We start from the raw sequence: 14,843 nt of genomic DNA on the forward strand, positions 1-14,843 counted from the left end.
GCTACAACTCTGCTTCTACTGGGTCTGCAGACCTCAAGCATACACCATTTTTTTCAGTTTTTTATAAGCTATATTTTTTCTAAGAACATTTTTTTCGCTGAAATACTTACTTTTTGAGTTATCTCCGAAAAACCGTTTAAAAACATGTTTTTTTCTGTTAAAAATGAACATATTCACTTGCAAATAACTCGAAAAGTATTGACTTAGCGAAAAAACTCTATAGAACAAAAGTTGCTTAGAATTAGTCATTTTTATCTAATTCCGGACTTATTTTGAATATATATTTTTCACCTTCGAGAGGGGGGTATTCCCCTCCATTTTTGAAAAATGGAGGGGATGAAGAATTGTACTTTTTCTTATATAATAATAGACAATTTCAACTACCTATTCCCAAATTTTCATCCTTCCTTTATTTTTTTTGGGCCAGATTGTTCTTTGATCGGGCTCAGTGGCGGCCGGTCAGGGTCGGCAGGGTCGGCAGTGCCGACCCACACATTTATAGATATATATTTTTTAAATATTTGTATCTCTGAAATAAAAAAAATCTATCAGATAATACAGACTAAATTTTATTCATGGTTTTTAAAAGAATTTGATCAATCCGAGCGTTAAGTGATCCCTGCGCATAACAGACTTCTCAAAAAATGAATGATCCGAGCCATTTATCTGACTTTTCGGCTAGCCGTCTTTAACATCCGTAGCTTGACAATTTACACGTAAAACTCAACGACGACGTAACAAGTCGATGAGCAAGCGAGCATTACTTTCCTCCGTGGGCAATAGAAGATACGGCATGGCAGGTTACGCGCCAAGTACCAAGTACGGCACATTTCGATCTGCCGGTCGGTGTTTCATTTGGAAGCATGCATCGGTAGAAATTGTCAAAAATAATCACGCCGTTTTACGTCGTTTAATTGATATTGTAATTTTTTTAAGTTGTCAGGAATTATCATTTAGTGGACATGATGGATCGAAGCATTTGTTAAAAATCAAAGTAATTATAGAGAATTAATAAAATTGTTTTAGAAATACCTATTTACTTTCTGATTCGAAGTGTATTCGTAATACAGAATGAACTACATAATACATATTATAATCAAATAGTTAAATTTTGAATAACGTTGTTGAATCTGAGATTTAGAAAACCATTTGCTTTTCACTGAAAGTAGATGAAACTTCTGATTATCATGTCATTCACAATTATTATCAATTATTTTGTTCGATACGCGTTACGTGGTAATATTTATGAGAGGTTTTTAGGTTTTAGAGATGTGAGTAAAAGCAATAAGGCAGAATATATTTTTGGTGTTTTAAAGAACAGATTCAAATTTTTTTATACCAAAAATAAATTGGTAGGGCAAACTGGGGCAATCTTATGACGGCGTTGCTGTGATGAGTGGTGAATTGAATAGTCTCCAGGCAAAAGTTAAAACTATTGCATCACAAGCTTTATTTACTCACTATATTATGCGCATATAATGAATTTAGTTTTACATGATACGTGTAAAAAAATAAAGAATATCGACTTTTCTTGCCAGTTTAGCTCACCTAAACGGATTACTGCTTTAGAACAAATTTGTTTCGAAAAAAAAGCGAACAGTTTGTCAGACGCGATGAAATTTTAAATCTCGGTTAGTTTTATCTAAGCAGATTATCTCTTATAGTTTTAGTATCTGTAGCAGATTTTCGTGAACAGCTTTTGGAAGTTTTTGATTTTATTATCGAAGGCGATGATTTTGAAAGTGGCGATACCTCGATCCGTGAAGCAATCGGTTTGAGAACTTTATTAAATACTAATGACTCTTTCAATATTTTTTAAAATATTTTTAAGACAGAGTTTGCCCAAGATATTCCTTGTTGTTCAAAATCAGTCAACTGACATTATTTATTCTAAAAATAGAATACGAAAGCTGGTGCAAAATCTCAGAGATTTTCGTAATGATAGTAGTTTCCAATATATACGCAGTGACGTTTTGGATTCGCTTGATATTTCCGAACCACCCCAAAAAAGACAACGACATGATACATATCTCGAAAAACGAGTAAGTATATCTTGAAATTTTGGATACCTACTATTATATGCAAATAGATACTCGTTTTTCGAATTTTGAAGATTTGCAAATTTTTGACCTCTTTGACGATTTAAAATTTAAAAGTTACGTTCGCCAAAGAATTTCCAAGATATTTATTATTACAAGTTAGGTACTTAAAAATTATGCTGGTCCAAATATTTTCAGAAAGTGGGATAAGTTGCACAATATGTATGTATAATTCTATGTAGTAAGTACTGCAATTCATTACAACAAACTGTTTATCAATTTTCTTATTACCACCAATTTCTGCCTAAAAAAAACGGGATTTACCTTGTCTCAAAAGAATCAACACGTATTGTCGAAACACCATGAAACAAGAGAGAATGTCAAGTACATCAAATAAAAAAAAAAGCAAAAAACAACAAAATCTCCTATGATGAATTAAGCCTTTTAGTTTGATGGTATACCTATATGAGGAGACAAAAAAACCTTGCCGACCCTGTCTCCAAGGCCACGAGCCGCCACTGATCGGGCTAATAGAGATATCGGAAAAAGTTATTTTAAAAAGTTGTTCCAAATATTATTCTAATATACCATATACCAAATTTCCTGACAAAATTTGATATTTGTAGTCAGGAGCCTACAATTGGCTGTTTCGAGATGGATCTCGGGAGAGCGAATTGAAAAAACTAAAACTGCTAATTTTGTCATGAAATTTGATATGTGGGGTTATAATAATATATGTTACCTTTCTAAATACTTTTTCCGATGCTTCTAGCGCAAAGCAAAATATCTAAAATTCACCCTGTTTGTGGATTCGCACTAGGCCGCGTTTAAAATTTAAATTCCAGTTGAGTATCTTCAAATATGTATTTAGTTTGATAGCCGAAATATAGGGGTGTCTTCATCTTAAATGCGCCCCCACACTATATAATTTGTTAAAGCGAAGATTTTAATGTCAGCTTTGGCAGTGAAGAGTTAAGTAAAAATCCGAACATAAAACAGATATATGTCGATTCTACAGAAAATACCCACTTTTTTGATGCTAAAACATTGATTTTGAAATTTGTTGTTTTCAAAAAAATTTTCAAAACAAAAAAAAATAAAACTACAACTACAATTACCTCAATATTTACTTACCGACGCGGGCTAGAAAGCACTCTATCGCTTGAAAATGCAGCCTAAGGAAATCTGTTCTGAGTTCGAAGAGTTCTTTGCAGGGTAAGACATCTGTATCTCCATAATCGAGGTAAAACAACTCAGCTTGTTTACCTGCATTAGGGTTTTCAGTAATTTTCAAAACTTCTGCCCTATACCTAAAAAAAGAACATAATATGTATATCTAACAATAAAACACTGAAAACGTTTGTTTTCTATACTTCCACAAAATTTATTATAACTATGTGACTACAGCTGTTTCGTCAGAGTGCCTTTCTCAAGTGATTTAGATTACTATGTGTTTGCCTTTTTAAAGTCTTTAACTGAAGAGGTTGAGGAGTGGGGAGCTGTTTGTCTCGAGTTGGTCATTCCGAATTATATCTGTATTTTTCAATTTATTAATTTCCATAGATTCTAATAAAGATAGCTTAAGGCCTTTATTTTGAATATATGAAGAATTTGAAACTTTTCATTAAAAGAATGATTATGGTCTAGAAGGTGAAAAGCGTATGTAGAATCTGTTTTTTGTTGAAAGCTCTTTTGTGTTCTGCTATCCGTTTGTCAAAGGTTCTGCCAGTTTGACCGATGTAAGTTTTCGGACAGTCACCACAAGTTAGTTTGTAAACACCACTCTGTAGTTGCTTTCTCTTTCAGCTCTTATTGTTTGTAATATATTTGCTTAAGTTGTTATTAGTTCTGAAAGTGGTGTTGCTCCTATCTTTTTTATGTATCTGGCTATTTTTGTTGTTATCTTGCCTGTATATGTAATAGAGGAGAAGGTACTGGGTTCTTTCTGTGGTGGTGGATAGACTAATTTCAGGTCTTTCTTATGGAGTTTTTGCTTTAAAATTTTGTTAATTGTTTGTTCGTTATAGCCATTACTTACTGCTATTTGCTTAATGATGTTCAGTTCTATCTCGAAATTAATTTTTTGAGAAGGGAATTTCACTTCATAGTAATATTGAGTTTACAATAGAAACACAACAAAATAACTTTCTAGATGTAACAATTACCAGACTACACAACAAACATGAGTTCTCCGTATATCATAAACTTACCCATACTGACAAAACTATACACAATTCATCATCCCATCCTACACAACACAAATTAGCAACCTATCATAGCATGATACATAGACTGACAGAAATTTTAATGTCAAAAAATAACTTCGAGATAGAACTGAACATCATTAAGCAAATAGCAGTAAACAATGGCTATAACGAACAAACAATTAACAAAATTTTAAACCAAAAATTCCATAAGAAAGCCCTGAAATGAGTCTATCCACCACCACAGAAAGAACCCAGTACCTTCTGCTCTATCACATATAAAGGTAAGATAACAAGAAAAATAGCCAGATACATAAAAAAGATAGGAGCAACACCACTTTCAGAACTAATAACAACTTAAGCAAATATATTAAAAACAATAAGAGCCGAAAGAGAAAGCAACTACAGAGTGGTGTTTACAAACTAACTTGTGGTGACTGTCTGAAAAACTTACATCGGTCAAACTGGCAGAACCTTTGACAAACGGATAGCAGAACACAAAAAAGGCTTTCAACAATAGAAAAACAGACACTTCTACATACGCACTTCACCTTCTAGACCATAATCATTCTTTAAATGAACAGTTTCAAATTCTTCATATTCAAAATAAAGGCCTTAAGCTATCTACGGAAATTAATAAATTAAAAAATACAGATATAATTACCTGATACCTTTAATGTTTTTATCTTGTTTGTACAATCATTTGAATTAAATATATGTATGTAAAACAGCACCTATGGAAAATTACCATTTATCTCGCCAAGAGCTATTGAAGGAATAGTTTGTTTAATTTGTTTAGTAGGGATTGTAATAGTTTGTTTTTTATTAATTGTCTCATAATTTGTACCTTGCTATTCGTACAATACAGTAATGAGCGCGCTAATAACCGGCAAAATAACTCAAAAGATGGAAAACATAGTACATTGTGAAGTGAAAAGAGACGAAACTGGTAAATGGGCTCCTAAAGGAGAAGGTTTCTTACCATTTACTGTCGTACATGAATGTCGCAGCAACTAAATCGCCTTGTTTGACTTCGTCGAGCACATGCATGTTTCTATTTTCGATTTTTCCGTAGTATTCGGTCATTTCTTCAACGAGGCAATCCAGTTCTGTCGCTTTTGGACCAACGATCTGCAACCAAAAACGAGAAGGATCCACCATGGCTGAGATGTAGACTTCAAACGGTGCTTCAGGTTGACCTAGTAACAGTAAAACATATAAAACAATATCCAGGTTTTATACAGGGAATTATACAGGGTATTACAGGGTTTTATACAAAAAACAATAGGATAAATAACAAAGTAGCGTGATAACTTTAATAACTAGGAAGCTCTGTTTTGTTTCTCCTGGTTTGTCTTCGACTCTACTTCTGCAAAATGAAGTACAATTAAACTGAAACGAATGTAATGTAAACGAAAACAGATTTTAGGGACAAAACATAGCTAAACTAAAAGTCAAACAATTAGGCATGCCCGTCATAGAGTTAATGGCATCATAATCCACCGATACAAACTTGATGTCAAACAAATTCAACAAATTTTTCCTCATATATTAGTTTTTTCACTGCAGTCAAGTTTTGCAGGAAAGCGCTGTTGCCAAATAAAAAGCATATGTATTTATTGTACCCTCGAAGATCGCTAGGAAAATTTACACTCAAAATAACAAAATTCACTTTGGCAACACTGTGTGAATGTTGATAGTAACATATCCCTTTTAAGATAAACAGAACTGTAATTTAGTCCAGACAAATTATTATATTTGTTTGCCAACAAAGATGAGATTTTTCAACCAAATAATGTTTCAAATATGATGTGAAAAATAATTTTTAATTGGGTTCTGTTAATGAGCTTGCTTTTGTTGTCATTAAAGTAGAAAAAACTTTAAATTTCACTCATTAAATAAATATCGTCCAGTTATCGTCTTAATTATTTTAACTGTACTAATATCCGTCGACCAATTCTGAATGATTAATGGGTTGTTAAAACATTTTATCTGTAGCGGCTTCTGGAATGTCTTAAAAATATCGAATTTCATTGATAAAATGGGCATATCCCGCCGATCTTCGCTTCGATCATACCACAGCAACTACGGGCTACACTACAAGTGTCAAAGATAGAGCTATCTATACTATAAGTGTCAAACTGACATTGTCATATAGGGCCTTTCATCGATTGTCATTTGTTTCGAGCTTCTGACATACATAATACGATGTATAATCTACACATATGTTGTATAATCTATGTACATATAATATTAATATACACGGATTATACGGCGTATGATAGAAGCTCGAAACAAATGACTGTGAATGAAAAGCACTGTAGAAGGTTATGTAAGATTTTTGTTTGTTTATTTTTTTCTACTTCTTCTTCTTATGGCCTTTGCGAGCTGGGCTCATTTAGCCAGAAACATTTCTTAAAATTAACGCCTAACTAAACTTACCATAAAAGTAGGGCAGTCAATGAGGGTATTTGGCTCCGAATTCCATCCTACTACATCGATTTACTTGATATTTTCACAGTAAGTAGAGAATAGCTCAAGAAACAAAGTCTACCCTATGCCGATGTGCGCTTTTATCTTGGGGGTGGTCCCCACCCCTTGTCGGGGGTGAAAAATGTTTTGGTTAAAATAGCCACGAAAGGGGCTAGAGAACCTAATTTTAAGCAAAAACTGTTTATAATTATTTTTTGAAAACTCAATACTTTGTGAGTTATTCGTGGTTGAAAATTGGCTATTTTCATTGAAAAATTACATCTTTTCTGACGAATTTTTGCGAATACGCATCTAACAAAAAAACTATATAAAATATTTCTGTAGGTTATAAAAAAACAAAGAGATTCGTTCCTTCATAAATCTTCTAGTTAAAACACAAAGAGGGATATGGTAGGTAAGAAGAGTTTGTTTTTTTGCTGCATGCTCAATTCGGTGTATTCAACTTGAAATAACAGAGAAACTGTCGATTTTAGGTGTATAATGATACTAATAACTTTTGTAGTGCTTGAAAAGACCTTTGAAATGAGCAATACTAAATATCGATTACATTTAAACTAAGCGAGATATTCTGCAAAAAAGTTGATGACTAATGTATTTTAAGAAGAAATTAGAAGTACACACACCGGCAAAATTAGCCGAACACGTTAAAAATGGGACATGTTTGATGTCTCGTATTTCATAAACCAGTGGTCCGATTTGAGTGATTCTTTTAGTTTGTTATAGCCTTATTATTTAAGAATATCGGTGTAATAATATTGTTGCTAGACAGGTAAATGTCATTTTATACCGGGTGTAACAAGCATACTGTGTTTTTTTCTTAAAGTTCGGAACACCCTGTGGAATATTCCAGCATATATAAAATATGAAAATTAAAACTTGGTTGTAGAATTCTGCTTTCTTAACATTTTCTTTTTTGATTCATTTGCTTATGTTGGAAAATAAAAAAGTTATGGGCTTTAACAACTAACCATGTTTTTTATCAATAAATCCTCATAGTAGGGGAGAAAAGTATGCTAAATTTGTAATTACTCGAGCGTTATTGGGACCTGGAGTGGATTGTGAAGAGTGGGTGCTACAACCAAAAACAGTTAAGTTAAGTTTTCCATAAAGTGTGGGACTCTCCATTTTCAATTTAATTTTCCATTTCCACCAATCGTTTTTTCCGATTATATCGCCATTTATCCATAATAGGAAAAAATGGTGCGAATAAAAGTTGCTTATTTTTACGTCAAGGATCCAAATCTGCAACAAAAATTTTGGGCTCCTATTTAATATTTTAATGTAACCCCCCACCCCACCTCCGTGGGGGTCGTGTTTGATGCCATTCGGTAGATTTTTGAAAAATATTGAATAGGTGTATTTTGCATGTTCATTTCGCAAAATATCGCAGGGTTCGTATTTATAATTTTTAATTTACCCCCCACCCCTCTCCGTGGGGTGTCACGAGCCCCCACGGAGGTGGGGTGGGGGATTTAATTTAAAATCTTAAATAGGAGTCCCCAATTTTTATTGCAGATTTGGATTCTTTATGTAAAAATAAGCAACTTTTATTCGACATGTTTTTCAAATTATGGATAGATAGCTCTATAATCGGAGAAAAATGATTGTTTCAAATGGAAAATTTAATTAAAAAATGAAAAGTCCCCCACTTTATGGAAAACTTAACTTAACCTTTTTCTGATTTTAGCACATACTCTTCACAATCCAATAGGTCCCCATAACGCTTGAGTAACTGCAAATTTAGTATACTTTCCTCCCCTACTATGAGTATTTATTGATGAAAAACATGGATAGTTGTTAACGCACATAACTTTTTTATTATCTCACATAAGTAAATGAATCAAAAAGGAAAATGTTAAGCAAGCCTAAGTCTACAATCGAGTATTAATTCTAATATTTTACATATGCTAGAATATTCCACAGGGTGTTCCAAACTTTAAAAAAAAACACAGTATGATTGGTACAACCGGTATAAAATGGTATTTACCTGTCTAGCAACAATATTATTACAACGATATTCTTAAATAATAAGGCTATAACATACTAAAAGAATCACTCAAATCGGACCACTGGTTTATGAAATACGAGACATCAAACATGTCCCATTTTTAACGTGTTCGGCTAATTTTGCCGGTGTGTGTATATTTAAACCCTCATCCATCAGAATTTAAATACATCGTTTTCCTTCTACAATACTTTTTATTATAGTGTTATTTCTATGTTCAAAAAAATTGGACTGGATTAAAATGAATGGTTTTTGAAAAAAAAAAAGATCAAATTATAGAGCGCATTTTTAAATTTTCTTAAAAATCTTCCTTTTCCTCCATGTAACTCGAAAATGATAAGAGATACGAAAAAAAGATACCACATAAAAATGTAGGGCTTTTTCAAATAAAAATTTCCTTTTTATTTTTCATTAGTATCTCTTATCATTTTCAAGTTACATGGAGAAAAAGGAAGATTTTTAAGAAAATTTAAAAATGCGCTTTATATTTTGATCTTTTTTTTCAAAAACCATTCATTTTAAACCCGTCCAACTTTTTGAACATAGAAATAACACTATAATAAAAGGTATTGTGGAAGGAAACCGATGCATTTACATTTTGGTGGATGGGGGTTAAAATTACTTCTCATTTTTTCTTAAAATACATTAGTTATCAATTTTGTTTGCAGCATATCTCGCTTAGTTTTAATGTAATGGACCTTAAATATAGCTCATTTTAAAGGTCTTTTCAAGTACTACAAAAGATATTAGTGGTATCATACACCTAAAATCGACCGTTTCTCTGTTATTTCAAGTTGAGTACACCAATTTGAGAATGTACCAAAAAACAAACTATTTTCCCCTACCATATCTCATTTTGTATTATAACTAGAAGATTTATGAAGGCAAGTATCTCTTTGTTTTTTTATAACCTAAAAAAATGTGTAATATAGTTCTTTTAGTTAGATGCATAGTTTTTAAGTTTTCGCAAAAAACCGTTCGAAAAGGTATTATGTTTAAATGAAAATGGCCAATTTTCAACCACGAATATCTCAAAAAGTATTGAGTTTTCAAAAAAATATATAGAACAGTTTTTGCATAGAACTAGGTTCTCTAGCCACATCCGTGGTTATTTTAACCAAGAAATTTTCCACCCCCGAGAAGGGGTGGGAACCACCACCAAAATAAAAGCGCACACCGGCATAGGGTAGACTTTGAATTAGGAGATAAGTAGAGACTAGGCCCAAAGTTTCATTAAAATCCATGCAGTAGGATAGAATTCGGAGGTAATATCCTATTCTTGCTCCCATTGACTGGCGTAAAGACTATTTACAAACCTAATCGACCAACCAAGGATAGGCAAGTGAAAGTGAAGTTGATTAAAGAATAAACTGCCGTTAAAATATAAACTAAATAAATATAATATAGTTTCAATACAATAATTTGACATTATATTTAACCTTCAATATTATGACAGACGGCCATTTACAATCTCACCAAATATAATAATGGCGTCATATAAACGCATCACTAATTCTAGACAATAAAATGTTCGCTGTAATAGGAATGGCATGTCAAAAAATCTGATTATTCTCTATACAGTGAGCACGTAAAGGTTGGAATAAATTCATTTTCTCGAGAATGGATGATTTTGGAAAAAAATCCCGAAACAGGTCAATTTTTATTTTTAAATTACCACTTTTTGGCATATATGTCATACTAGTGACGTCACCCATCTGGACGTGATGACGTCATCGATGATTTTTTTAAATGAGAATAAGGGTCGTGTGATAGCTCATTTGAAAGGTAATTCAATTCTTTATTCAGTAACATAAACATTAACATTATTATTTATACAGGGTGTCCAAAAAAATTTTTTTTTGGATTAAATTTATTGACAAAAAGAAGAATGTATGTAATTTATTTAATTCAAAATACATTTCACTGCTCTCAGAAAACTGAAAAAAATGTTTATTTCAAAAATAATCATTGCTTTTCGCTTAAATTAAATGTTCAAACTGTCACGAGGCTGGTGGGTGGCGGCTTTAATATTGAATTTAAGCAAAAAACAATATTTATTTGCCAAATAAACATTTTTTCCCGTTTTCTGATAGCAGTAAAATGTATTTTGAATTAAATAAATTACACACATTCTTCTTTTTATGTCAATAAATTTAATTCAAAAAGATTTTTTTTGGATACCCTATATAAATAATTATGTTAATGTTTATATTATTGAATAGGGAATTGAATTACTTTTCAAATGAGCTATCACACGACCCCTATTCTTATTTAAAAAAAATATCGATGACGTCATCACGCCCAGATGGGCGACGTCACTAGTATGATATATATGCCAATAAGTCGTAATTTAAAAATAAAAATTGACCTGTTTTGGGATTTTTTTCCAAATTCGTCCATTCTCGAGAAAATGAATTTATTCCAACCTTTACGTGCTCACTGTATATAATTTTTCAAATTTAGAATATTACAACAAGGGGAAAATTACGTGCATTCCTCATTGTTTGACTTTTCCTATATTATAGTATTATTCTAATAAACATACCAGGTATTGGAGACATTCTTTCACCTCGAGGACTTTCAATTCTATTATTAGAGTCGGGAGATTTTGGGGGCAGTCGAGGTTCCCTTTTAGCCAAAGATGCCTCTAAGCGTTGTTGCTGTTCTAGGACTTGTTCCACTACGTCTTCGACGAGAGATTTAGCTACGTTTATTTGTTCTTTTGTACCTGTTTTAAAAATTAAAGTAAATTAAATTTATAAGCGAAAAAAGAATATAAGAATAGAACAAAGAACATCCAATAAACCTGAATATATTATTAAAACTTTTTGTAAACACTTGTCTTAGGGTTATGTAAATCAGCGGTTCTCAACCTTTTTGAGTCATGTACCACTTACAGTTCCTTTTATTATTTTTGGTACCACCTATATTTTTAGATTGTATTATCAAAACTTACTAAATACTACTATTTTTGTTGTTCTGAAGCTATTTCCTTGTGGCATTTTTATGATTAATTATTTATATGGGAAATAAGCCACAATTAAAATGAAAAAAATAATTTTATTAACGTTTCGACGCCCAAATCGGGTGCCGTTGTCAAAATACAAAATATTACTAAATAAACAAAAATGTTGTTGCTAGGCAAAAAAATTCTTTTAATAATTTATTTAATCTGACTCATTTATATTGGCAATTTAGACATATATTATACATTTTAAAGTAGAAGACTTTAAAATGATATTGCCAATATTTATGAGTTGCTATTTTTATTTTTTTTTTTGTGTTTTGTGTACCACTGCAAATAATGATATGTACACTTCGCGTCAAAAAAACTGGTACAAGTCTTATAACCGAAAATCGTGTTTTTCTAGTTGTGTAAATTGGTCTTGTCACATATGTCATTCTTATTTCTAGGCAACGTTGCCAGTTCAACTAAAATATTATATCAAACCAGGTAAAAGCAGGGCTGTGCGGCAGACCGCAAGTTTTTAGTAGGTTTACTAAAAATTAAAACAACATCGAGCATTCTCAATTAGTCAGTCAAATTTATTTAAACATGCATCCTAAAAAATTCTCTTATTAATTTTGTAATGTTCCATCATCTCAATTAAGTACCCATAAATTAATTCGTGTTCTATTATAATTTATGACAGATATGACATGAATGACCGATAATAACTCTAGACATGACATTAAATTATTATTTTTAATTTAAAATCGAGAAATGTGAAGGGTTTCTCGTAAAGTTGTGGGATACTAATAAATAAAACACACTGGAAAAATTAAAATTTGAAATTAATACAAAATGAATAACTTTTACAGTGAATAATTGTGGAACTTAAATATTATGTATTACAATAAAATTCGAAACTGCTGAAATATTAAGCACATAGGTGGAAAATGTCGCCTGTCAAAATGTTCAATGTGTTTTATTAAATGTATTCATTTTTTTTTTCGAATCATGAGAAATATAATAAGAATTTTTCACAGAAATACGCCAAAGTTAGGTCACACACATTACCATAATGTGTATCAGTTGCGTTCCGTCACAGTGAAGTTATTATAAATATTGACAATTTGAACTGTCAAAATTTTTATTTTATCATTTCTTGTTTAAAAAATAATAAAATTGATAAGATCGCCTCAGTTGAGGAGAAAGTAATAATAATAAAGATGTATTATTTAGTCAATAGTGTGCGAACAATAAGGTAAATAATATCGTGGGCCTAACTTTTACACACATGCCTACTGTGGCAAATGTAGGTATTTTTCAAAATGTTGGAATGTGTTTAAATCCGAGAACAATTTTAGCTTTTGTTTTTAATACAGATTTTAGTAGGGGAGCAAAGTATGCTAAATGTGCAGTCACTCGAGCGCTTTGGGGACATATTGGGTTGTGAAGAGTAGGTCCTAAAACCAAAAAAATTTAAGTAAAGTTTTCCATTTTAGTGGGCGCTTGCCATTTTTTAATTTAATTTTCCATTTCCAACAATCGTTTTTTCCGATTATAACGCCATCTATCCATTATTCGAAAAAATGTTTCGAATAAAAGTTACTTATTTTTACGTAAGGAATCCAAATCTGCAATAAAAAATGAGGGCTCCTATTTAAGATTTTAAAGTAACCCCCCACCCCACATCCATGGGGGGTCGTGTTTAGTACTATTCGATAGATTTTTCAAAAATACTGAATAAGTGTATTTTACAGTTTTTCGATCTGATGTTCATTTCGCGAAATATCACGGGATTCGTATTTAAAATATTAAATTTACCCCCCACCCCTCTCCGTGGGAAGTCGTGTTTGGTATCATTCGATAGATTTTTAAAAAATATTGGGCACATATTTTTTAGTTTTTCGATCTGTCATTCATTTCGCGAAATATTCGCTTTTTTCTTGTGAAACTTTGGGACTCGCCCATTTCCTTACGCCCGGCTCAAATCGTCAGATTTTTGAAATATACACTCTTTTGCATGTACTTAACTTACCTTATCTTAATCTGACAATTTCGAGTTTTTTTAAGGATATATTTTTTTTTCGGGCCCCCCTTAACGAACTCCCCTGTGTTAAGAGCCAATATATGGTAGAGGTACATCTGCAGGGTACCAGGTTTCCCCCATATGCTAATCTGACGCGCTCGAGTAACTGCAAAAATCCCCGCTTGGGCTCCCCTACCACAAATAGCTTCTCATGATTTTTGTTGTAAAATGATTAGGGAAGCAGGAATTTAACAGTTTAGAATTTTACATTAAGTTACCTATTAAGTTTTACGATTCACCGCCATGATTTTTGAACGTTATTTTTTGTATTTAGATTTAGTGCAATTCCATTATCTGTGCTGGCAACAACGCCGTGATTCACGAGCCATTGTGTCCAGTCTGAACACAGGTTTACATTGTGAAAAAAAAGTGTACCAGTTTTTTTTGACGCGAAGTGTACCACCAGTAGTGACAAATAAAAAATTAATAAACATTTTCAATTTCGTTTCAATATGAAACTACAACAGCCGTATTATATTTTAGTTCAATCAGAGAGTGCGGCAAGAACTTCTACCGGTTTCGAGACTTGTTTAGTCTCTCGTCGTCACGAGTTGCAACGAGCGAAATGGCAGGGATGCCCTAGCGACATATGCTAGAAAAAAGTTTAAGTTTCAATTTAACAGCACCTAAAATAATATTTAAAATATTATTTTACATTCCACCAGATTAAAAGTATTTGGACCATTTTCTGATTACACCTCAGAGGCTTTTAAAATGCAAGCCATAACGGATGCTGAGACTAAAGAGCTTTTTTAGAAGCCTCGGAGATATAACCAGAAAAAGCCCCTATAGTTTTAATCTGGTGGAATGTAAAATAATATTTGAAATAATATTTTGTGACTTTTTTAAAGCAGATGTCGCTAAGGCATCCCTGCCATTTAGTTCGTTGCAATTCGTGACTGGACGTCGCTGATTATTCTGGTTCAGTCAGAGAGACCTTCATATGCACCTCCTAACAAGAGACTAACAAGTCTCGAAACCGGTAGGGGTACTTGCCGCACTCTCTGATTGAACTAAAATACCGGGTGTCCACTTATATTTTCCCTCATTTTAACTACATATAACT

The 14,843-nt window shown here is 32.3% G+C and overlaps 1 protein-coding gene across 1 annotated transcript in view; it reads right to left on the minus strand.

Moving 5' to 3' along the window:
• Positions 1-14,843, minus strand: part of LOC114342113 (tudor and KH domain-containing protein homolog) — a 47,466-nt gene that overhangs the window by 14,693 nt on the left and 17,930 nt on the right. Inside the window, exons 4-6 of the mRNA XM_028292900.2 lie at positions 11,287-11,469; positions 5,226-5,442; positions 3,174-3,349 (exon numbers count right to left, since the gene is read on the minus strand). Coding sequence (XP_028148701.1) covers positions 3,174-3,349; positions 5,226-5,442; positions 11,287-11,469 — 576 coding nt within the window. The remainder of the gene's footprint in view (positions 1-3,173; positions 3,350-5,225; positions 5,443-11,286; positions 11,470-14,843) is intronic.

The sequence above is a fragment of the Diabrotica virgifera genome, chromosome 8 (genome assembly GCF_917563875.1).
Source record: "Diabrotica virgifera virgifera chromosome 8, PGI_DIABVI_V3a".
NCBI lineage: Eukaryota > Metazoa > Arthropoda > Insecta > Coleoptera > Chrysomelidae > Diabrotica > Diabrotica virgifera.